The sequence below is a fragment of the Neodiprion virginianus genome, chromosome 2 (assembly GCF_021901495.1).
Source record: "Neodiprion virginianus isolate iyNeoVirg1 chromosome 2, iyNeoVirg1.1, whole genome shotgun sequence".
Taxonomy (NCBI): Eukaryota; Metazoa; Arthropoda; class Insecta; order Hymenoptera; family Diprionidae; genus Neodiprion; species Neodiprion virginianus.
The window spans coordinates 33,742,006-33,766,030 of NC_060878.1; the positions used below are offsets into that span (position 1 = coordinate 33,742,006).

General features: G+C 39.5%; 1 protein-coding gene and 1 long non-coding RNA gene across 15 annotated transcripts; one reads left to right on the forward strand and one right to left on the reverse strand.

Annotated features, from left to right (window-relative positions):
• Nucleotides 1-549: 549 nt before the first annotated feature.
• LOC124299015 (piezo-type mechanosensitive ion channel component) lies at nucleotides 550-23,874 on the forward strand. 13 transcript variants are annotated; one of them, XM_046751821.1, is made up of 40 exons: nucleotides 550-760; nucleotides 4,338-4,477; nucleotides 7,451-7,666; nucleotides 7,785-7,996; nucleotides 8,077-8,505; nucleotides 8,719-8,841; nucleotides 9,543-9,654; nucleotides 9,744-9,853; nucleotides 9,921-10,187; nucleotides 10,319-10,645; nucleotides 10,732-10,877; nucleotides 10,970-11,116; nucleotides 11,198-11,316; nucleotides 11,377-11,519; nucleotides 11,587-11,763; nucleotides 11,835-12,351; nucleotides 12,432-12,527; nucleotides 12,591-13,033; nucleotides 13,111-13,513; nucleotides 14,402-14,464; nucleotides 14,784-14,926; nucleotides 15,246-15,422; nucleotides 15,855-16,127; nucleotides 16,236-16,312; nucleotides 16,719-16,808; nucleotides 17,432-17,518; nucleotides 18,250-18,523; nucleotides 18,593-18,759; nucleotides 18,950-19,111; nucleotides 19,188-19,337; nucleotides 19,459-19,606; nucleotides 19,682-19,896; nucleotides 19,984-20,142; nucleotides 20,230-20,356; nucleotides 21,217-21,623; nucleotides 21,704-22,020; nucleotides 22,128-22,362; nucleotides 22,424-22,651; nucleotides 22,746-22,866; nucleotides 23,391-23,874. In XM_046751821.1, exons 2-39 carry the CDS (start codon nucleotides 4,414-4,416, stop codon nucleotides 22,837-22,839), a joined length of 7,644 nt encoding a protein of 2,547 aa, XP_046607777.1. In that variant the 5' UTR covers nucleotides 550-760; nucleotides 4,338-4,413; the 3' UTR covers nucleotides 22,840-22,866; nucleotides 23,391-23,874. The 13 variants fall into 13 exon arrangements, with proteins under 13 accessions (XP_046607777.1, XP_046607773.1, XP_046607778.1 ...); XM_046751817.1 differs by having other exon boundaries at nucleotides 22,746-23,874; XM_046751822.1 differs by having other exon boundaries at nucleotides 14,417-14,464; nucleotides 22,746-23,874.
• LOC124299033 (uncharacterized) lies at nucleotides 9,079-11,470 on the reverse strand. 2 transcript variants are annotated; one of them, XR_006906925.1, is made up of 4 exons: nucleotides 11,358-11,470; nucleotides 10,525-10,697; nucleotides 9,536-9,684; nucleotides 9,079-9,286 (listed from the first exon to the last, which is right to left on the reverse strand). It is a non-coding gene; the product is annotated as an uncharacterized LOC124299033 (long non-coding RNA). The 2 variants fall into 2 exon arrangements; XR_006906926.1 differs by having other exon boundaries at nucleotides 9,536-9,704.
• Nucleotides 23,875-24,025: the final 151 nt, after the last annotated feature.

A 24,025-nucleotide genomic window follows, 5' to 3' on the forward strand; every position in this document is an offset into this window, starting at 1 on the left:
AAAGGCATGCAGATTGTAAAACGTTTGGCAAAACGTTTCTCGTCGATACCGCAATGACAACAGATCAAGAAAAACATTCATTAGCAATAAAGCTTGGACAAATTTTTTCAAGATAAATCAGTTAACACTGCGGAAAATTTAGCGTGACATGCTTCTCAACCGGCATAATAACATCCCGAAGGAATAACATGGATTAACAACCGTCCGCAAGTGCGCCAATCGGCCACGACCATGTTACAAATAGCACGAGGCTGAAGTTAGTAACATTAAAAAAGAATATATGAGTAAGCTGGAGTAAGTATGTTTTCTTTACCATGGCTTACTAAATTTCAAACAGTCCTAAATATGTGCGAAGTAACGGTTTTCTCCGTTTTCTCTAAACAGGCATCGTTACCGTAACGTTACTAACTTCATCCTTATCAAATAAGATGTAAATACGCAACAAGTGTCAACGGGCAGTTACCACAGCTGATTACAGATGGCGTTACGAGGATCTCGGGTGCGGATTCAGCGTGAGTCGTTGCCTCGTCGCTCGCTCCCTTGACGTTTGGCGATCAGTCGCCGTGCAATACCGCGGATGTGCGTATGTGCGTGGGGGATTCGTTTTTTAACACAAAGCGAAGCTGTTCTAAGTGTACGCGCTTGAGGAGGAGGAACGGTGAACGTGCGGTTTTCGGCGGATTTTTAACCTCGTAGAAGAAGAGGATAGGCCGAGCATATGCATGCTCGGCGATGACGCTTTGATCCCCGGCGAAGTGGAGTAGGTGTTCTTTATTTCGCTTCGGTGTTAGATTACACATCTCACATCCTGTATCAGTAGCTTATTATTCGAGATATTTTATACGAAAGTTCGCGGTCGCGATATCGCGTGTCATTCGGCCCCGGCTTCACTCGATGCCGGCGGAATGGAAAAAACAGAAACGAAGTGATGTATAAAGAATGAACGAAGGATGGAACGTAACTCTCCTATCGCGAAGGGCTTCTTATTGACAAGTAAGGTAGGGATGGCTCCCCAACTACCTCGCCAATCTTTACCCTCCAGCTGACGGATCTATACGTGTAAAGTCTTATCGGCCGACTATACGCTTTCCACTCCTCTCTTCTTCTCGGAAATTGTTTTTTATTTTTTGGGGGTTTAACAACTAAGCGGAGTTTTTGTTTATCGGATTATTCAAATGTGGAAAATATTCGGGTCTAACCTCACGATCCGAAACTAGACCTCGTAGCTTCCTTCGACATCTGCAGCGTGAAATTAGCCGGACTTCTGATAGCAATAGCGCTGTAATTGAGAGCGTTTTATTTTCCCTGTGATCTCTCCGGCAGCTTTATACCCCGTATATTCGTTACGGAGCCTGCAACGTACATGTAAATATCTCATTGTCAGCTGTGAATAATCCGTGTTATCTTATTATTTACGAGATTCCCGTTGTACGTAACGGAATTTTATTCATACAACGTGAGCTTTGTAGAAGCTTCGGAGCCGCTGTGAAAAAAAATTTCGAATCAATTACCCGCCCGGATCGAATAGAATCATTAAAATCGCGGTGAATAACATCTGTTGAACATCATGGCTATTGTTTGAGTTATGAAATTTAAAGCAGCGTTTGGCTGAGATAATATCGCCAACGATTTATTCGAAAAATAAAAAGTCGATCGGTTTTCAATGATTACAAGTAAATTCCTTACCGCTCGTCAAGTGAACTGATAGCCAATTATACGTAGATATCAGCCTGATCGGTAAACCTCCATATACGTAAAATCCAATTTAAGAACAGTCAATGTCTGCATTCTCTTTAGGACAACGGAATTCTGGATTGCTCGGATGGTGGAAAAGCGGGAGTCATTATTCGACAGTACTGTATCCGCCTACAACCCAGATCGGAGAATATACCGGATTGACATTATCAGCCTTTATGAGGCATAAACCTACAACACGTTCAGTCAAGGCATTAAAGTCCTTTCTCTACACAAATACGTGTAAGACCGATAAGGGTGTACACCCATCGTACGTATTACATACTTACATGTGAAGGTTCCAATAAAGTTTCGGGAAAGAAGATGCGGGTCACCAACCGCAATTGAAAGCCGCCTCCATATACTGTAACACTTCTCCCGCCTCTTTACAGTATTTGAACAGTGGTTCGCGTTCGAGGTGTAATCCCTAAAATCTTATCGAGTTCTAAGAAGCTAGGGATTTGTATCCACGAACATGACTCATGTCTGAACATGTGTATGAATGATAAATCTTTATGTAGGTAGGAGAAATACTACAAGTATTTATAACTGTACAAGTACAATCGTACAAGTACGAGGACGGCAGGGTGTGTGCAATAATTCTCCTAATTACGAACCCGTCAGTGCAAGAACGTACTAATTGTAAGGTGCGTGTCACGGGTCGCGTGTTACACGCACATGTTACTGCGGACAGCAACCCCATTCACTGCCGCAAAATCCTGTCGGCGAACAGAGACCGTATCGGTAAAGGGACTCGAATCACGCGCAAACATGTGTTTGATACTGTACAAGGACGACGTGAATTACTTATTCCTTGAGAATTCAGAATTTGATTTGTCGACATAACTACGCCAAATTCGATTCATCCGTCTCTTCTTGTGTAAAAGGATGTAGGAAAATGGAGAATCGAACGGCCGGGTTACCCTGGTGAAGATGATTTCTTGTAGGTATTTTCAGGAATTTAGAGAGGGATTGGGACGTTTCGTAACAAATTAAAAATATGCATAGTTTCGAATAAAAGCTTGTAGATTTTGAAAATTTATAGTTTTTCAGTAAAAAATCTACAATATGCTACAATTTTTAACGACAATTAACAATTATTCACGAAAAACTATGCATATTTACAAATTTATACGAAATAATACGAAATGTTTCAATTTCTGTGAAAATTCGTGGTAGTAGATATTATTTACCAGGATAACGGAAGAAGGCCCGTCAAATACGTGACCGTTATCGGGTTATCGGTCGAGGGATAGCTGGTTCGTTATCGGTCGCCGCGGCGCACTCCGATTAATTTCGAAATCACGAAAGGAGACGGACGAGAAAAGTGGCCGCCTCCCTTGCCTTCCGCCTCCCTTGCCTTCCGCCTCCCGCGGTTCGCCTGAATCGACCCCGAGAGAGCAAAACGCACACCTGCAGGCCCGTCGTTGAGGGGAAAGAATTTCGGACCATCGACGTGGCCTAGTTTTCTTTCGTGTCTCTGCAGCACCGACTCACTCTCCTTCGTCCGTTGTACGGACAAGTGGTCAACGGGGGAAACCCCGCGTCCCTGATGGAAGGGGCATCCCCTGTCTGCATCGGAGGAATGATAAAAAAAAAAAGGCACCTTGGTTCCGCTGCACCCACCTGGGAGATTGGCGGATTTCCAAACGAGCCGGAATTTTATCACCGCCGATCGTGTACGCAGGAACTACGCGTGTATACACACGTAATTAATTACGAGACCGCGAAACGCGATGTGTGTAACGATTAGGTTGATGATAGACACGGCAGGGTGTTTTATCGTAAATTATGTGTTCATGTATAAATATACTGGTCGTTTTCGCCGTTAACTAGTACGCATCGGTTATCCGTCGGTCGCGCTTCTATCTATAATGGCATCAAGTCGTTCAATTGCAACTTTATATCGTGTGTATAGTGTACACACGGAGTATTACAAGCTGATATATCGCTTGTAGGATTGGAGGTAACAGGGAAACCGTTTAATCATTTGTTTGGATTTAAAGATTAAAAAACGTCGTAGTTTTCTTTTTGAAAATTTTAAGAATGTCAAGTTTTATTACTGTGCAGTAGTGTTGCAGTAATGTTGCTGGTTGCAGTTATAAATTCGACGACCGATCGGTATTTTTTAGAGTTCCGTGCGTTCGGACGAATGTTATGAACGAGTACGATAAAAACGTAATATAAGCGAACACAAGAAAAATTATGATTCTTATCAAAACTTTTAACGCACTATTTACTTTGCATTTTCTTGCTAGTAGATATTTCACCGAAATATAAAAAAGTCGTTCTGACCCTAGTATTTTTTGATCTGCAGTCCACAATTTTTCCAATATGTTTAAATATTTTCAAACATCAATTTTGTAATATTCTCGAGAGCCTTGTTGGATAGGTATATATGTATATGTGTGCAGCATTGAAAAATTAAATAATTAAAACAGCATGCGAGAATGAATATGTTACCACCATATAGGATTGGCAACGTGTTCGAGTGTAAAATGACAATGACTTCGCAAACTATTACTTTATACGTTCCATCACTCGGTTATTTCCTACGTTTGAGTCCCACATTGCTTACACATATTTCGCATGATTGTCTTCAGGTCAGCAGGGGTAGCAGCGACAGCAGGAGAGCATTGACTGGGAAAGGCTGCACCGCGCGACGCCGGGAAAATCGACATGGGAAAGTATTGGCTGAACGTCGTCCTCCTTCGGGTCGTCCTTCCGGTCATCCTCACCCTTTGTAAGTTTGCACAAGATCGAATTCCCCAGATTGATAGTCCGAATAACATATGAGTTGTTGGATTGATTTTTTTTTTTTTTTTTATTTAAAAACAATTTCGTTCACCTTCAAAACTTTGACGCATCCTGTGATTTATGAATCTGAGTAAGGTACGAATTTTATATTTTATGACTTTAAAAGTGTATAGTCTTCATTGTCACTGTACGATTTACGGGAAAAGGTGATTCAGACGGGAACGAGTTGACTTACTCAGAACAGTGGATTGAAAATCGTGAGCGAAAAGTCAAGGCTGCGCATTTTGATAGAATCCTTTACAAGGCATTTGATATAGCTGGAAACGAGTTCTCATTTACGAGCTTCTCTCATCTGTATGCTCGTATAGGTATACGTACAGGTCGTCGGTAGTCGTTTTCGTATAAAATTTAACGCTAGAACAACCTGAAGTACGAAATTATATACCTGTTACTATTATAAATACGCATTGTGATCGGTTGTAAAGGTAGATATACACATTGTAGTAACGAATTTGCGAACAAATCAATTAAAAGAGAAACTATAAGAATGTGCGGCACAGCCAACCAGCTGGCCGGAGTAACACGGTGATATCACCTTCTATGTTACAAAAATAAACCCTGTGGGTTATTATTTATGACGTAAACTCGACTCACCAGTTCCGGATACACGCACGGTGACAGTCCAACAATAATTTCTGATAACAATTCCCGCGTGTAGTGCCGTTATTCGCGGCCTTTGCAGAAGTTACAAACCGACGGACGCCGAGTGCGAATGGAACAACAGATAACGCAATTAGACCCGACCGAGATATATAATTAACCGACTCGCGACCTCCTTGACCCCGTGACCTCTCCCCAGCTTTCCCTCTACCGGTCAGATTTCGGCGGTTGACACCCGGTTGTATAAACATAGGCGTAGCTATAGGTGCAGCTATGTGGTACTCGATACGGTATGGCCATTTGTTTACACTGTACACAATCATTATACATCGGAGCACGCCTCAATTCTCTGTGTAATCCGACACTTCGCTCTTCCCCGCTTCCGTGCCTTTGCTCCCTTTCCTTAGACCTGTACTTTAAAAATGTTTCATTGTTGGGTCGAATTAACAAGCTCGATGGAACCTGCTGATAGAGGGTAAAAAAGTAGGGACGGACGGGTACATTTGTGGGTGAAAAAGTGCGGCGGTAGAATGCCCTTTTGCGTGATTCAAATTCTACCATATAGACTAGTGTGTTCTTGAGGTTTTCAGGGGTGTTACGGGTCATGGGTCGAATCCCAAGCGCTCTGACCTTTCGTTTAAAATTTAGGCCACACTCTCTCACGTATGACAAACCTACTTCTTGTTATAGCGTACTATATATAAGTACAGATATGGGTATGCGTGTGTATCACGAATATGTGCATTAGGTATGCACGTCAAACACGTGGGTACACGCGGATTTACTCATGTTGGTATCTCCCAAACTCTATGTTTCTTCCTTTACTTCTTCTACTTCTTGTTTTCTTCTCTTTCTTCTTCTTCAAGCTTAGATAACAAGTGCAATGTTCAAATAACGCTACGTCATTAAGAAAAAAAAAAATGCGCTGCAGTGATTTAGAATTTTTTAATCTCTACACGCACGACAGCTGGGTTAAAACATTGTGCATATCGCGTGTTCTTAAAAAACCGAAACTAGTATTATCCTTTCGAAAGAAATGAAGCGCAGTGATAATATTGTTGCAGAACACACAGTACAGTATACACTTGCTACAATGCCTACGAAGCTGAACTTGTATCTTTGTCGCTTCGCTGCGCCGACTTTTTCCAACCCAACCTGTACAAGGTGCGACTCACCTGGCACTTGACAGTAATTAGAATAAGTAGCCACACGCTACGAGGTGTGGAGGTGCAGGGACGCAGGTATAAAAAGTAAAAGTGACCTCGTACCCTCGCGGCTATCGCGTGCAGCGCCAGACGAGATAAACGGGGCTGTGCTTCTTCTGCTCGTTGCTGGTAGTACATTGGTATTTTGGACCTGTAAGTACTGAACCAACATTACTGAAACCGAGCAGGAAATGTGCGCGATTAGGTGCAGTTTACAATATGTCAAACTTGCGGCCGTTTTCCTTCTCCCCGGAAAGGAGCGTCGCGCCGATGAGTAGAGCGGGACCGAGACGCTCCTAATTCTTAACCGTGACGCAATCGCGTTCGTGCGATGCCGGAACAAACTATCGCACACTCCGAATCACCGTGCACGACTTCTTGCATGATTACTTGGACAGCTGTGTATGACCTCAGAAAATTCTTTCACGATCTTTAACGTCCCATATTTGTACGCAGCCGTGAAGTATTACATAGTCATGACCGAGTAGTAACTAAAATGATCGCTTTATGGTACGTAACAATGAGCATTTGCAAATAGATTGGATATGGTGTTTCATGTTTCGACCCGAAGATCGGTTCATCGAGATATGACGTCAAAGCGCAGCTTCGTTTTCTTCGGAGCGAAAGCAGGCATAGGATTTCTACGCTTGCAGTTAGAGCTTTTCCGGTTATATTTAAACTTGGAATTCCAACTGAGCCCCCCCGCCACTAGCATATTTTCACTGACGAAAGCTCTTTCTAAGTAAAGCCCAACGAAATGGACACCATATGTAACGATTTTCTTAGACCGAAACGAACCCCTCCGCTATTAAAACCAGTGATTAAAAAATCTCGCCACTTTCTTGTGTCAATCACTTCGTTCAATTTACGAACTCTGTATAGTGCTCGACTCTTGCATATGCGGTGAATTCGCCGGATGTAGCTACCACCCATCGTTCACTAAAGCATGTTTGGTTGCCATCCATTAGGGGTACATTACATGTGATACCTATAAATCCAACCAAATCAATGTTAAGATAAATGATTGATTTGAACGCAGTATGATATATGGTTATTTGTAATTTCATATGCATCAATTTTGTATAATTATACAGGTGCGGTATGGAGGCCTACGGGACTATCTGTCATCTACTTGGCTCTGATGTTGTATCTGCCCATGGTGCCGATACCATCCAGCAAAACGATGAATGGACACACCGGTCGTTACTTAATCATCGCAATGGGTCTGTGTTTCCTAACAGCCGTCATACAAATCACGTTTCAATTTGTGCTGTTAGCCCTACAACCCTATGGGCACTTCCTGAAAGATTGTACGTACTATGAAGAATTTACAATCATGTATGACAACACTTCGATTTTTTACCTCGATTGTGATAATATCCTTAATAATATTCATTAATTGAACCCGCAATCATGACCCTCTTTCAGGCGAATTCTTAGAGACAATCTTAAGACACTTCGGTCTTGTAAGACTTGACAGTGCTACAACATGGATGGTTTTTTACTGGCTCAGTCCAGAGCTCGTCTCCTTACCCTCCATTGTCCTCCTCTATGTATTTTGTCGGAGGTTGACTCATGAGAGACAACAAGAAGATGACGATCGGTTCAGCACCAAAGAATCGGCACCTCCGTCACAGAAGGTAATATGAAAATGATCTCTAAAGTATGCAGAGGTGAAACGAAATCGCTGGTTCAATAATTTGAATCTTTCTTTTCTCAGGTGATTGATTTCTTGGGTACTATGGGTACCTATATGGTTCTTTTTTCATTGTGCTGTGTTGGCACTCTACAGCCATCCGTGGAAGGAGGACTATATTTTCTTGTCTTCCTTGGAGCTGGAACGTTGTGGGCTTGCAACACGGAGTTGAGGCGAGGCTTTGCAATAGTCTGCAAGCTTGTAATGGTGCTTGCTCTTATACATGTGGTCGTAATACTGACGTATCAAACTCCGTGGCCTCAGTCACAGCTACCAGCAGATAGTCCTTGGGCCCGTTATCTTGGTCTTGTACCTGTCTATACAAGCAATTGCACCAATTCAAGAGAAGTTGATGTCGCAGCTGATGACTGGGTAAGCTTCACCGAACCAGTGAGGCTCATATGGCTGTACTACATTCTTGCACTACAGTCGCAATTCCTCATTCAAAAACCTGTAAGTTTCTTACTTCATTTTCGGAATTACGTGAGTTAATACTTGAATCTAGTCTTAAGTGTCCGGGAACTTTGTTTGTTTGGAATTTATAAGAATCTGCCTCATTGTTAGCATCTAATGAAATTTCTGAAACGCACTATTGTCATGAAAGAATAACTAATTGGGGACGAGGTTCTGTGCTCCACGGCTGCTTATACTAACAAAGCTTTGCAGGAAAAAAAATCGACACGATTTGGTGGAAAATTGGAGAACTTAGACACACCTTTGTCACGCCATGTGTCGGCGAGACGCAGGACACCCTCGCAAAGATGGCAATCAGCACGACGGAAGGCTCGTGTAAGAGGAAAAGCCTCCAATCGCCATGCATGGATTTAATAATTTCATATTAATTTACTTTAGTCTCGCACATTGTCGATGTTTGTTAATATATGTGTTCCGTTTTGAACTCACGCCATTGAATACAAATCTACATTTCCTACGTTAATATCTTTCAGGCTTTTTTCTCTGTACATATATTTAGGCATTGAATATATTTTTATTTGCCATGTACCTGCGGTAATTTTTCAATTTTGCTACGTTTAATATGATTTTGGATGTTGCTACGTTTAGTTTGCCGTGTTTTAGGAGTTCGACCAAGCCTTGACATCACAGCCTGACGAGAATACACCCGTACGTATCAAGCTGTCGCTAGAATTGCCGTCTTCTTAATGTGCCTAGCTTGTCAACTATATAATACTCATGTTCTAATCTCAAATCTATCTCCTTTCCGTTAATTTGGTGCCTGGGAACAAGAAGATACGATACCAGCATATGTACATACATTTTTACCATGTTTCAAAAATGCTTGATTTGCTTGGTTCAAGCATGCATGTAGTGGTTTCAACAATAATCGTACTTGCATATATATAACCACGTTTTTATAACGGAACATGAAACAAGCTTCACTTTTTTCAATCAATTCTGAATGTTACCTCTTGTAGTTAGACATTGGAATAAACTACCAAATCAAATCTTTCTAATCGAGATTTACCCCAAAGCTGATGCGGTTTGGTTCTGGACGGGCTGGACTTCTTCAAGATTCAACGGGTAGCGTCATTGTTCAAGACGGGCATCACGATGACAGTATTCAAATGCAGTCGATGAGTGAAGGTAAGCACTGCGATGATCGATTTTAAACTTCTGTGGTATAATATTAACAACTGAAAATATTACGTTTTTTGACACTCCTTCACTTGCAGGGGCCACAGAAGAGCAGCCTGGAGTGTTTGAACAAGTTATTATGGCATTCTATGCAATATTTCAACTTATCATTCAGTCATCGTATTTGGCTACAAATATCGTCATGATGGTCAGTGCGAAAAAAGTGATATCATTCATTAGCATAATGATAACTCATAGATTTATCCATATTTCAGGCATGGAGTATAACATATCACAGTTGGACAACATTTGTTCTGCTATTGTGGGCAATAATATTATGGATGGTGCCAAACAAGCGATCGTGGATGATGAAGTGCTCTCCTTTCATCGTCATATATGCAACTTTGCTACTAATCACGCAATTCGTATTTAATTTGAACCTAACTAAGGATGAGCTACCAGATATGATTTATGATGTTGAACTCTCGCAGATTGGATTTACTAAAACTGATGAATTGCATAGTTGGCATCTCCTTGTAAAGGTGATATTTAATTTTTTCACTACAAATTACAATGCGGTTCTAGAGTGAGACAGCTTATGTTTGACATGGTATGCTAGTTCTCATGCAATTGAGAAAAATTTTACTACTTCATATAATGAATTTATTCACAGTGCCTTTATACGACTATGTTTTGGATAACAATGAGACAATACATGGTGGAACGAAAGCAACAACGTCGATCGTCTGCGTTACGAGACATGGTAGCTCCTCTTCATGTATCTGTCTCGACAGCAACAACAGCGATGCAACAAGAGATGCCGGAGATAAGAAGTAAATTTATGAAAAATGTTGGATCATTAATTCAACGGATACTCACGAAATTTTGGATTGCTGTTGTCGCTATCATGTTATTCACCAGTGGTATAACCGGTGAACGCATGACTGTGTTTAGAATCATCTACATGTCGTTATTCCTCGTCTTCGTCATCACTTTCCAGGTAAAAATTTTATCTCTTATGGATGCACGGGCATTTAGAATTTTCACCTGAACTAAGCAATTCATAAACATTACTATGATTTTCAGATATCATGGTTTGCTTGGAGACGAATGATGTATGGATTTTGGATCACTGTTATTGCATACTCTGTCATTATGCTCATTCTTGTCTATACCTACCAGTTTCACAAATTTGATGATTATTGGACATATATAAAGGTTGACAAAGACTTGTAAGTAGATTACAGATTGAAAATTATTCAACAAATTTATGTTGTTCTGTGTATTAGGTGCAAGTAAGATATGCTGTATATTTCTTTTCCAGACAGAAGGACATAGGCTTAGAAACATATGAGACAAAGGACCTTTTTGTACGTCTACTAACCCCTACGTTTTTTGTCATAATCACCGTCGTGCAGATGCACTATTTTCACCAAGACTTTTTGAACGTAACGGATATTGAAAAAATGAGGTATATAAAAACATTCATTGATAAATATGTGGAGTATTGATTTTTTTTTTGTCAAATTAAATTAATTTCAATTTATTACAGGCCTGCGGTAGGGCCAGACATCAGCCAAAATCAGATAGATGAACCTCAAGCAGAGACCTCAGCTGCTGCTGATGTAGAACAGATACCAAGATCAATGTACACACTAAAGCAGCTGAAACGTATGTATAACTTTGTTACTTTCAATAGAGGTGATACTAACGCAAAGTTGGAAATTACAGGAATGTCAAAGATGGAGAAAAAGGCACTTCTTCAACAAGCTCTGAAGCGCTTGCACAATTTCTATAACCACGGTTGGTTATTCTTGGAAATTCACATGGAGAAAATTATATTTTCTTCAATGATGCTGCTCTGTGTCAGTGATGTAAGTTTTGTTTCGCTCAATGTACTGCTGCGGTTATTACAATAATGAAACTCTGTATCTTTGGCAGGTATGTGCAATTCACTTCCTGTTTGTCCTCACAATAGTCATAGCGATAAATCTTCGACAGAGCATACAAATAGCTGCAATCAAGGTAATGACCGCGACTATAGCAGTTCTGATGGTCATTAAAATGCTCTATCAAATAGAATACATCAGCCATAACAGCTATGATAGGAATTGTACAGTAAGTAAGACTACCCTATATCTTCTGAATTGTTAATTACGTGAAAATAACAATTTGTATTGTTTCCACAGAACAATGGATCTGGTAATGACTCGCCACTTCCTTCGAATGAAACAATCTATAATATTGCAGAATGGATAGGAATGAGGAAAGAGCTACCAAACAGGCTGCCTATACTCTTGAAGGGATACATTGGCATAATAACTGTAACTACGTTTCGAGGAATCATTTTAGTGCGACAAATGTTCTATAGGCAGATGAGAGGCCTCTCTTTGAAAACTCCAATGATCATGTTCCCAAGTATCACAAGGAAAGACGCAGATATGGGAATTATTGAGTGCCTGAAGTTTTTGTTCAACTACGGTTTTTATAAATTTGGCCTTGAATTCTGTTTTATAGCAATAATTGCTCTTATCAGCACCAGACTTGACTTTTATTCCGTACTCTACGCAGTTTGGCTAGGGTTTTTGTACTGCTGCCGCAGACCCACGTTGTCAAAATTATGGCCGATTTTTCAGTGCTTTGGTATTCTGATCATACCCATACAATATTTCATTGTGGTTGCTCCACCACCTTGGCTCTGCATTTGTGAGTGTTTCTCTAAATTACAGTATAGTTTTGGAGGTACCCAATACTTGTAGAAATTTAAAAGTATGCTCTATTTACAGATTATCCGTGGCATGAATCAGAGTTTCTTCGTGATTTACAGGAGTGGATGTTCTTTCCAGACCCAGACTTTCCACCTAATCCGAAAAAACTTCTTTGTAAGTTAACGAATATTCCAGTTCGTTATGAATATATTCAAATGTCACATGATACTGTTTTAGGTGACTTTTTCCTCCTTCTCATGATCACTCGCCAACGACTGGTCTTTTATATCGAGGCGTCGCAAAAAGAAACTGGTGAAGAATATTCTGCTGGTCATAATTACAGCGTGTATATGGATATGGAGAAGCCACATTTTATTAATCCTGTAGGGGATTTTGTGTCACACGCTCATACATGGCTAGACGTCATTAAGCGAGGAGTACTCTCCAGCTTGCTCTGGATATCACTGTCCATCATGTTCTTAGCTGGTACCAACAGAACCAATCTCTTCTCGTTAGGATACCTGGTTGGAGCATTTATGTTCCTTTGGCAAGGTAGTGATTTCTATCTTCGTCCGATAAGAACTATCCTGAAATGGTGGAACGTTTTGATTGGTTATAACATCACAGTCATCATGCTAAAGACAATGTTACAAGGGATTGGATGTGTATACATGAACGAGGTCGGTCCAGTATTTACCTATATTATCATTTATACATTTGTTGAAGTGGTTACACATCTAGCATTTCATTGCACTAGATCGAGAAATCTGCCTGTTGGCTTGTTCAACTTCTGGGTATTGCATGCCTGAAGAAATTTAAGAGTAACGTACCTGGAGCTAATGGAGAGGACAAATGTCAAGTACCAAGGGAGGATATTGGAATGGTTTGGGATGCATTGTGCTTTGCATTTCTGATAATGCAAAAGCGCCTGTTTAAGAGCTATTACTTCTTCCATATCGTAGATGAGACCAAAGCAATGAGTATCTTAGCTTCTCGAGGTGCCGAACTCCTTGAAGAGTTGCACCAGAAGAGAATAGAAAAACAAGAGTCAATGGAAAAAACAATATTAGAAAAACTTAAATTCAAAATGGACAAGATCAAAGCGAGTCAAAAGAAAATAATGGGCCCCGTTTACAAAGATCCAGTTTCGCATCGCGCTGGTGAGTCTTGGCTCCATTTTTATATTTGCTCTAAAAATCTGACTCCTCCTATTATTAATCAATTAGTCAAGCTCTACCCTGTTTTGTATAATAATTGATAGCAATCGTAATCTTTCATTACTGATCTCTATTTCCTGCGTACCCAAGACGGGACTGCACCCTTGGCACGCTCGCCGAGTGCAAGTTCTTGTGTATCGTCAGGGCATACACCACCTCAGGGCTATCAGACCCCGATTGATGAAGATGAACCAGCTCCGCTAACACCAAGGGCTGCATCTCTATTACAGGCGCCCACCCCAAACTCTGCTATAATGACTGTCTCATTGGAGGGTTACCTCGAACCGACTCGTATTTCCTTTGGTTCTCCTCCTAGCAGTGAACTCAATCCTCGTGGCCCATCCCCTGAGGAAAGTTTTCCCGTATTCTCACCCCCGCCTTATGACCAAACTCGTGCCGATCAGCAAGCGTCAACTACAAGACATCGTCGTCAGTCCAGCTTTGTTGGACCACCTTGGTTAAATCTTCACACCCCCAGGCAGTCCATCATCTCAACGACGTCACGATCCCCGCACTCACATCATACCTGTAACCTTATAAACAGATCATATGTTGCCTGCAGCTGGTGGCTCCTGTACATAAGGGCTTATATGCAGCACATATAGTAGAATTGAATGTATGTTTTTACTCGTGGCACCTTCAACCCCTTTTACCCTCCTTTTACCTTAACTGAGTCCAGGAAGCATAAGTTTCTTTTAAGAATTTTACAGCACTTGAACTTTTGTATGTTATATAGATTCTTATGCCGCCAACCTGTTTTATTTGTGTAAATAAATTTATGATTTTTTTTCAGCTTTGACAGATATTATTTAATTTATGTGTTTTTATCAGATTTACTCTATCCAGGATCGCGACCATTGTACAGACGTCGTCCTCCAACGACTAACAGAGAGGGTAAATTCTATTTATCTGCTTACTATTAATTTTTTACTAGATCCTATCCCAGCTCCACTTCCAGCCCACTCTACGATGTTCCATCAACCATCCAGTACTCCAATATAATTTGTGTACAAACTGAGTCAGATTATTGTCAGATTTTCTGAAAAGTGTGACCATCAATATATCCACAGCTAAGGAAGCATACTCATAAGTAAATTCTTTCCAATGTACAAGATTCTGTTGTAAATATGTACAAATTGCATGCTCTACTCTATGGTGCACAGCATGGAATAACAGTATTAACCGAATTGTATTTCTTTCCATGGCAATGTAGCCGTTAGGTCCGGTGACTACTACATGTTTGACGATATGGATGATGACGACGTCAGTGAATTAGTTGCCGATGACGAAGATAAGAAGGAACAAGGAAAACAACGAAAGCGAGACCCACCTGGTCGCAGAATGACCATTTCAGAGGTGAGTTTGCTTACTCTACCTAACGTTGGTACGACTGTTGTCGTTCAAAAAATGTACCTTGTGAATGACATTCAGTATGATTTGATAATATTTGGAATGCTATGAAGAGCAGGACATTCAATATTAGGCTCTGGAGATAAAGGGTAGTCTTCGTGTGTCAGTGAGCCAGAAATTCGTGTATCACTCTCGCATTTTATTAGCGATACCGCAGCATGTCCCTAGGGCTTTATTTCATGGGTTTCAAGTAAAGAAGTAAAAAAAGATTTTAATTTCGGCTGGAAGATGATACAAGTGATTGAACGAGTCATGGTGCTTGCAGTTGGTGAACACTGTTTTAAAGACAGATATAGAGATAGCAACGCACGTCGCCTTGCACGGGGGAACACCTCAAGATGCTCTGCAAATTCGACGACGCAGTGAACCGATGACTCGCAAGAAATCATCAATGTCCTATCTCAGTGCTCGCTCTGAAACAGATACTGCCGCACCTGTTGACGTGAGACTCCCTTCAAAAACCTGCATGACATTACATAATCATTCCCAGCCTATGTCATGCTTAAGTTTCATTTTCTCTCACTATCTCTCTCCATCTCCGCCACGTCACTTTCTTCTTTTCACTACAATTACTATCGCTGATACTCAAGGTTCGCTTAACACTGTGATTCTTTGCTCTACCGGAAACGCGTATGCATTGAAAGTACTTGCTGGTAAGTACATTACACGCAAGGCTCAGAGTATGATGCTGCTACCATCAAAGAATCGTAGTGAACTAATTGAACACACAAAAATTTGTTATTCTTTCGTAATTAGTTTCTTTTTCTTTTTTTCAGCCATGCTAGCAATAATTTACTTCTACTTGCATTAACAATCTCTACTGGTACAAATTTGAAATGTTTTCTTTATATTAATTCAGTTTTATATTTTACAGCATCGGGATGATGCTGGAGGTATAGATCCGGCAGACCAGGAGGCAGTAGAGAGGGAAATGAGGGCGGATGATCTTACAAGGACTTCTATTCCCTCAGATGACGAAGATGAGAATGTAGAAGAGAAGAAGAAAATTTCGCTTGCCACATACTTCAAGTTTGTCTGGGCGTTTATCAACAGTGCCATTGTGTCCATGACAAAACACTTGAATATTTACTCACAGGACTATCGATACATACGAAAGGTTTTGACTGAAGAAAAAAAGAACTTAAAGGTTTGTACGTTGCACATTTCCAGGCAACGTTTTTGTCTCCATCTTTTATTCTTTGAATAATTCAGCCGACCATCTTTCACAAGCTACAGTTTTTGTCGACGTTTCCAGCAAAAACCTGACTTCAGAACCGGTACACGTTTGGGAATCAGTCAAATATGGCAACCAATAACTAAAACCCAACAAGCGTAAGTATCTAATCGTTGTCTTGTAGCCTGGTAGGTCAGTAGTCTAGCATCCTAGTAGCTTGTATGGATATTTTATACAAATATTCAAATAAACAAACGTAGATAATGTAAAAGATCCACCCATGAATTACCATTACAGTTGCAAACAGTAATTACAGTACAGTATAAACACATCAGTATAGACACGAACAAAATTGTGAACAGTTGAAACAGAAACTAATTTTATCATTACCACGTGATTGGCTAAAATTCAAAGTCTGTTTGTTCTACCTCTATCGCATAGTGTTGCAAAATTAGGGAATGAAGTGAGAATGTAATCACGCGATGGCTGTACAATACTGTAGCTGTTGCTTGATCCACGCCCCTTAGGCTAACAGCTGGTAGATAAATGTGCTCGCTCCGACAGATCTTCGACATCGACGATCGGCAACAACACTGATGAAACATCTGAAGAGGGCAGCCGACCTGAGGGTCAACCTTGTAGCCTCGAAGATAGGTAGGAGCTTTAGTTATGCATGCTTGTAGCTTTCGATGGAATGTAGCTCAACATATGCGCAGATAACTGATATATTGTAGTGAGTTCTCTTGAGTGCTAATATAATCATACAACTTGCTTCAGTAATAATCCGAAATGGGGTATTAGTTTTTGGTAGCAGTAATAGCCATTGCTGTGTTGTTTAACAAGCTATTTCCTGGAACATACTGACTAATTTTAGTGTACTCTTACTCTATTCAACATTATAAAAAATATGATTGTAATTTCCAGTGGCAATCAAAGTTTGAGGCAGATTAGTGTAATAAATACATTGTGATTTTACCAATAGCGTAAAAACACTTGTCACGTCCTATGTTCATATCAGCAATCATTGCTACTTTATGGGTAGAGAATGAAATGCATGTGGTGTAAAACTTGAGATCTTTTATCATTTTTTAATTCTACACCACTGTGATTACTTTGGTAGAATAACTTTAGTTTAGAATAGCTATCACAAAAGCTGATGAGTAAAAATGAAGAGAGATCTTTAAATCCTGATATATTTCAATGCATTTATGGGGGATTGAATGTAGCTGACTCAGTGAAGATAAAAAGTAGAACGATAGTGGTATTGTCTGTACCAGGAAAGAGAGCTCGCTGACGGTGCCGCACATTCGTATCCTGGCGCCTAGTTTGGAGCGAGGATTGGATATGTCTTCCTCCTCCTCCAGGTACAAATAATTCAGGCAGACATTTGGCATTGCATTGCACTCCACACGCCTCCCTGCATGCAATTCTTCATATATATTGCACCTATACAAATCATAATGAATTAAACATGATATATGCAACTCTTTTGCATATCGTTCCAAAAATAAATGCATGATTCCAAAAAGGTTCTGGCTGTACCAAAACCTATTGAGTAGTTTTTTCTTCCTGTAAATATCTATATATTTGTCTACTTCCTGACAAGTACACCATGCAAGGTCTCACCCAATGATTTTAATAAAATCTTGAGCATTTGTTCGATGTGTCATAGTATAAAAGAATATACTATCAGAATAGGCGCGATGTTAAAGTGGGAACTTTGTTTAGAATACTGTTGCCTTCAAAAAGTAATGTTGTAAAATCCTGAAATAAATTGCGGTATACTTGTGAGTGAAATTTGTAAATACCGTACTTTGTAGAATGCACTTTACATAATCATTATCAGATAAAATATTTTCATAACATGTCAATCATTAAATCAACTGCTGATTTCAAAATCTGGCTCCTTGGCCGAGCTTTAAATGTGTGTTCATTGTTGACTCATGGAGCAATACAGACTGTTAATATTACATGATTTATCTGGAAATCGCAAATGAAATTCACTACAAAACAATCTGTGTTGATCTATTAGAGTATCACATCCCATGAATTTCCATGACCATGTTGTGTACTAATTTAATCCATAATTTCACAGTACCATCGAATCCCAAACTGTATCGCATCCAGATGAAGGTCAGGCAGAATTATCTGAAAAGGATCAACCACCGATAATCCAACTATTGGCTTCAATGTGGTTTGTGATATTAGCTCACTCTAACCTGATGTGCTACTTCATGGTCTTCCTTCATCAGATTAAGAATGCTTCCATTCTATCTTTACCACTGCCATTAATGGTATTTCTCTGGGGAACCCTTACAATACCAAGGCCCTCAAAAACCTTCTGGGTCACTCTGATTGCCTACACTGAGGTCAGTTTTAAGATTTTTTCTTCACCTCATTGCACGTTAATTTCAATTATATTTTCAATTGTCTTTCAGATTGTCGTGATCATAAAATGTGTATTTCAATTCACGGTTCTCCCATGGAATCAGGGTGTAGCCTCCTCCAATAAGCCCTTCTTTACTCCAAGAATAATAGGCATCGAGCGAAAATCAAACTATGCACTATGGGACTTGCTGATACTGCTCATCGTCTTCTTTCACAGGTAGGTTCAGATTGACTTCTTCGTGAATAGTGCTTGGGTTTAAACATCTGAATCTGCTAGAGAATACAAGGAATAAAAGACATGAAAACAAGACATTCAAAAATCGTCTTATCATGAGTATATATACGGCTGTACTGGTCTTAGTGTTTTTGAACTAATTATAAATTTTTAAAAATTTTATTTTGGATAGACTGATGCTGAAATCTTTGGGCCAATGGAACACTTCAATGCCAAAGCCACGAAAAGTGATTCCCTCTCATCTGATGGCAGACAGGACTCAGACGCCAACTGTGGGTGATAGAAGACAAGGAGAACAATCTGTCGTCCGAACAGAGGATGTTTTAATCGAAGAGTACGATATTTTCTCTATTACTGCTTCCACTTTCTACATTCATAATCATGATACTAACGTCAAGTGTGTGTTTTAGCAATAATCAGATACGTAGAGAAAGTTTGAGAAGATCAGGAGATGACAGAGATCTTTCCTTGGTAGCTGGGGATAATGATAGAACTCTCATTATCCGTACAGAAGAAATTGATCCATGTGATGAAAATTTAACCACTGCGATTGGCATGACGTAAGTTTTTCAAATGAACTGCTGAAAGACAATAAAGGTCTTCATTTCGAAAGATACACAATACTTTTGGTTCGTAAATAGCAATTATTATACTATATTTCAACCATTTTGCAATTTACAGTGCCAAGAAGTACTTGGAACCAATGAAGGTATATTTCGAGAACATACTGAACGCTGATGGGAAAGAGAAGACCAATGTATATGCATACATGTTCTTCTGTGATTTCTTCAACTTTCTCTTGATTATCTTTGGGTTTTCAGCATTCGGAGTATGTGTAAAGATTTAAGAACAGCATAAAATTCTGTTACTCAGGGCCGTTAATTTCAGGATTTTTAAATTTTAGACTCAACAAGGAGATGGTGGAGTAACAGCATATCTATCTGAAAACAGAGTGCCGATGCCATTCCTGCTAATGCTGCTACTACAATTTGCACTTATTGTAATTGACCGAGCGCTCTTTTTACGGAAATACATTCTTGGAAAATTGATTTTCCAGTACTGTCTAGTTGTAGGCATTCACATATGGATGTTCTTCATATTGCCAAGTGTCACTGAGAGGTACTTTTCATGCGTTTTAAAAATATTAAACTACGGGTACTAAACGTGTTCTAATCATCTGCTTACCATTCTACTTATGATGTACAGGCAATTCAACGAAAAGCTACCACCACAAATTTGGTATATGGTGAAATGTTTCTACCTGCTACTAGCAGCATATCAACTGCGTCTTGGCTATCCTACTCGCATACTTGGAAACTTTTTATGTAAAAAGTACAGCATCGTCAATTATTGTCTCTTCAAACTGTAAGTAAGGAATCGAATGCTGTATAAAAACAATTTGGATACTTCTTGCTTTCTATTCAGTGATTGACCCCATGCTTTATTTGGCAGATTTATGATAGTTCCATTTCTTTTTGAATTACGAGCTGTCATGGACTGGATCTGGACTGATACATCAATGACCATCATGGATTGGTTTAAGATGGAAGATATTTTTGCTAGCATTTACCAACTTAAGGTAAGATCTTACGTGTTTAAATTAGAAATGTGGTGTTTTGGTGTCTATAATAATTCGATATTTTTCACAAGTCATCCACCAGAATCTTGCAGACTTGTTTTAGTTATTGACATATTTCAGACGTCATCCTTTCAATTTACAGGTAAAGGTAATTATCCTGTTCACCGTAATGCCTGTAGCTCTGCTCTGATCATTGGATATATTACATTCAATAAGTATTGTACCCATAGTATGAATCTCAAGTTTTACTTTTGCCCCTGCTCTACGTGTCTATACAAGCTTATCACCAAAGCATTATTTTCAAATGACATATTCAGTTGCGCTAACAATGTTAAGTCACAGCAGGCAGGCAATACGAAAGTTTAATTATACCCAAATATTATTTTTCGCTCAAATCTTACATCTCTTTATAACCACTCATCTAACATATGAAAATACATTGGCACACAGAATGCTTACAACCATGCCTGTTGTGTAAATCTGATTTAGGTTTCCCTGGGATTTTGTATACTTACATTTTATATAATATGCTAATATGCTAACATTATACGGGATTGGACTGTAAAGCTATTGTATCATTTTATATTGTCGTTGATAATAACAAATGTCAATGTAGAGTATCCTAATAGCTGAATCATGCTAAACAATGACAAAGAAGGTTTCTATGAAATATTCATTATTTGGTAAAATAAATTTGATCGATCATTTAAACAGAGAAAAGTGAAGAAAGGAGTAGCAAATTTTTAAATGTATGCATGAATGGTTTCAGAATTCGTCATACCGGAATTTTAATTCATTCAAATTATTAGTAGCCAGAATTACTTTTCCGCAATTTTAACCAATAACGATTCCTTTGCCAGTGTATGAGGGGTGTGGAAACGGATTTTCCACAACCACGAGGTATCAAGAAGCAGCAAATGAGCAAATATTTGACTGGTGGGATAGCCCTCTTCCTCATGATTGGAATAATTTGGTTCCCACTACTTCTGTTCGCTCTTGGAGGCACTGTTGGAGTGTCGAACATACCCTATGAGGTATCAATGAAACTGCGCATCGGCTCCTACGAACCAATCTATGCCATGTCTGCCCAGAATAGTTCCATAACTACATATAGTGATGCAGAATTCACTGAGCTCCAGCATCAGTATTCGAGTGATCGCAGTGCGACAACATTTCTTGAAAACTATATTCACTCAGACGTGGCAGCAGTCAGGTTGGGTGCGTCATCAAGGCGGCTATGGGCAATTTCACCTCCTGATTTGGACAGGTTTTAATTTTGATGATGTATTTGCTTTTTGTGTATTATTGATATTCACTTGGCACTAATTATGAGTTCTGTTTTTTTAGGCTCAAAGCAGAACTTAACTCATCGCTTACAGTCACGGTGCACGTTGAGTGGTCTGTGGCCAGGAAAACAGATGTAAAAGATGCTAGCGAAATAGCGACCACACCACACGATATACAGCTACCTGCCATGATTGACGGGCAGCCAAATCGCCTGCGGTTGGCTTTGTTGAGGATGCTCACATTGCAAAACCAAACTTCAGATGGAAGCAGCATTTCCTCAGAGACCATCACGTTGTCTTACGCTTTTCCAAAGTTCCTTAAAGTCACCAATAGACTGACGGATGTTGTGCCACAGCTTATGAATTTTCCAGATATAGGTGAAGTGTTTTTTAATTGTTCGTTTACCAACCTTAAGAAATGTACCAAACAGAACATGAGATTTTCGAAAAAAATTTATGGTAACCTTGTAACCGGTTGATTTTAGTTCTAGAAGATGAAACCAACACCGATTACTTGTATCGAAATGTAACGTTAATGCTGTCGGGAAACTTCAACTGCTGCGCTCCTCAAAAATGGTGGATAGTTAACGAGGACTGCACTGATATTATATACACGAAACACCTCGAAAAGATTCCAGAAAACGATTGTAAAAATATCATGATGCTACTCTTCAATGACAAAGCATTCCCAAAGGAGCTCAGTTTCATCTCTGGAGTTGGGTAGGAATCATCATCACCATTGCTTAAGACATCCAAATATGTACAATTTTTTTGTCTTCAGAATCCTTGGCCTGTACACAACAGCCGTCATTCTCGTCAGTCAGATGCTCAGAAGAAACGTAAGCGAAATGGCACCTAAAATAATGTTTGAAGACCTTCCGTATGTTGATCGCATACTGCGTCTCTGTCTGGATATTTACTTGGTGCGAGAAAGTGGGGAACTATGCCTAGAGGAGGATCTATTTGCAAAGTTAATATTCCTCTACAGATCGCCGGAGACATTAATCAGGTCAGTGAATTGTGCTCAGTATTATTTTTAATTACGAAATATACTATTCTATCAAAAGAAAACAAATGACTCAAGGTCAAAATTAACGTTCCAGATGGACACGTCCTCCAGAGCCTGGCGAGCAAGCTGATGACAATGAGGATGGAAATGCAGAGGAAGGTGAAGACGGCGCTATGCGAGCTGCTTAAGGTGTATCACGAGATGCTCCGTCCACTGTTCGTCATTATATACCTACATAAAAGATTATGAATGGGGAAACCCAAGTATGAATCCGCGCCATCTAATTCGCAAACCGACCACACTGTATCTAAGCTGTTCCTAGGCACATCGTTCAGTACCATACTTGTGAAGTGGCCACGATTTTGTCAGGAATTTTAAGTTTTTGAGAAGTGTCATATTTTGGGTCGTTTTATCATTTTAATTGTACGTAAAATGTTTACACGTGCGCGCTACCAGATTTTTTTACTATACAGCAATTATTTTCACAGCCACTCTATACCTATAAGTAATTGTACAGTTTCTAAAATTGTTGAAATCAGTTACAGTTATGCGAAAAGCAATTCTAGATAGGCAAAATTCTTCAAAACTTGAAACGTAAAATTACAGTGTTAGAAACGTTACGGTGAGGTAGCAACGTTCTACATTGTGTTGCGTCGGTTACATGGCATACCTATACACGTATATCAAAGACTTTAATTTTACCGAAAAAGCGCACGCTTAATTGTTTTATTTTTCGCAGTGCTGGGATGAGGCTAACGATTGCGACGCAACATGTACTCCTGCTTTCCTACACATATAGTTTAAAATATAATATAATATATTAAAATAAGCACATTACGTTGTTCTGTGACGTGTTATTTATAATTAATATCGTAATACTGTCGGTTCGTTTTATACATTTATATTACTGTTTTTTTTTGTTTTTTTTTTACCGAACTACGATGTCCTACCCTCACATGCTCTGTAATATTTATATACATAATATTTAGGAACTATATGCTTCCACGTAAAATCATCAATATTTTACCTCACGCACTAAATGTTACAGTCATGACGTGTCCATTTTACTTTATCAGTGCCTTGTGCGGGTTATTTTTTACCGCAACATATTGTATGTACCGTAACTACGCCTTTATGCTTACCTCGTCGCGTCGTAGCGATATAATGTTAATTATGTATCATTTGTAAATAATAGGATATATAAATATACACGGTATATAATATACACGCATACATACATATAATTTGTAGGTATCATCATGAAATATAAAAAGCCATTTCAAATTATGAAAAACCGTATCGTTTATGTCTCGGTCTGTATTTCTTTCAGCGAGGGTCCAGCGCAAGATGATATAATATGTAAAAATATGTGGT

Coding starts and splice junctions, on each gene's coding strand:
- LOC124299015 (XM_046751817.1), top strand. CDS start 4,414: ATGGGAAAGTATTGGCTGAACGTCGTCCTCCTTCGGGTCGTCCTTCCG. Junction 11,317..11,376: donor CACACTAAAGCAGCTGAAAC/GTATGTATAACT, acceptor TGGAAATTACAG/GAATGTCAAAGATGGAGAAA. Junction 19,607..19,681: donor TTGGGTTTTCAGCATTCGGA/GTATGTGTAAAG, acceptor TTTAAATTTTAG/ACTCAACAAGGAGATGGTGG.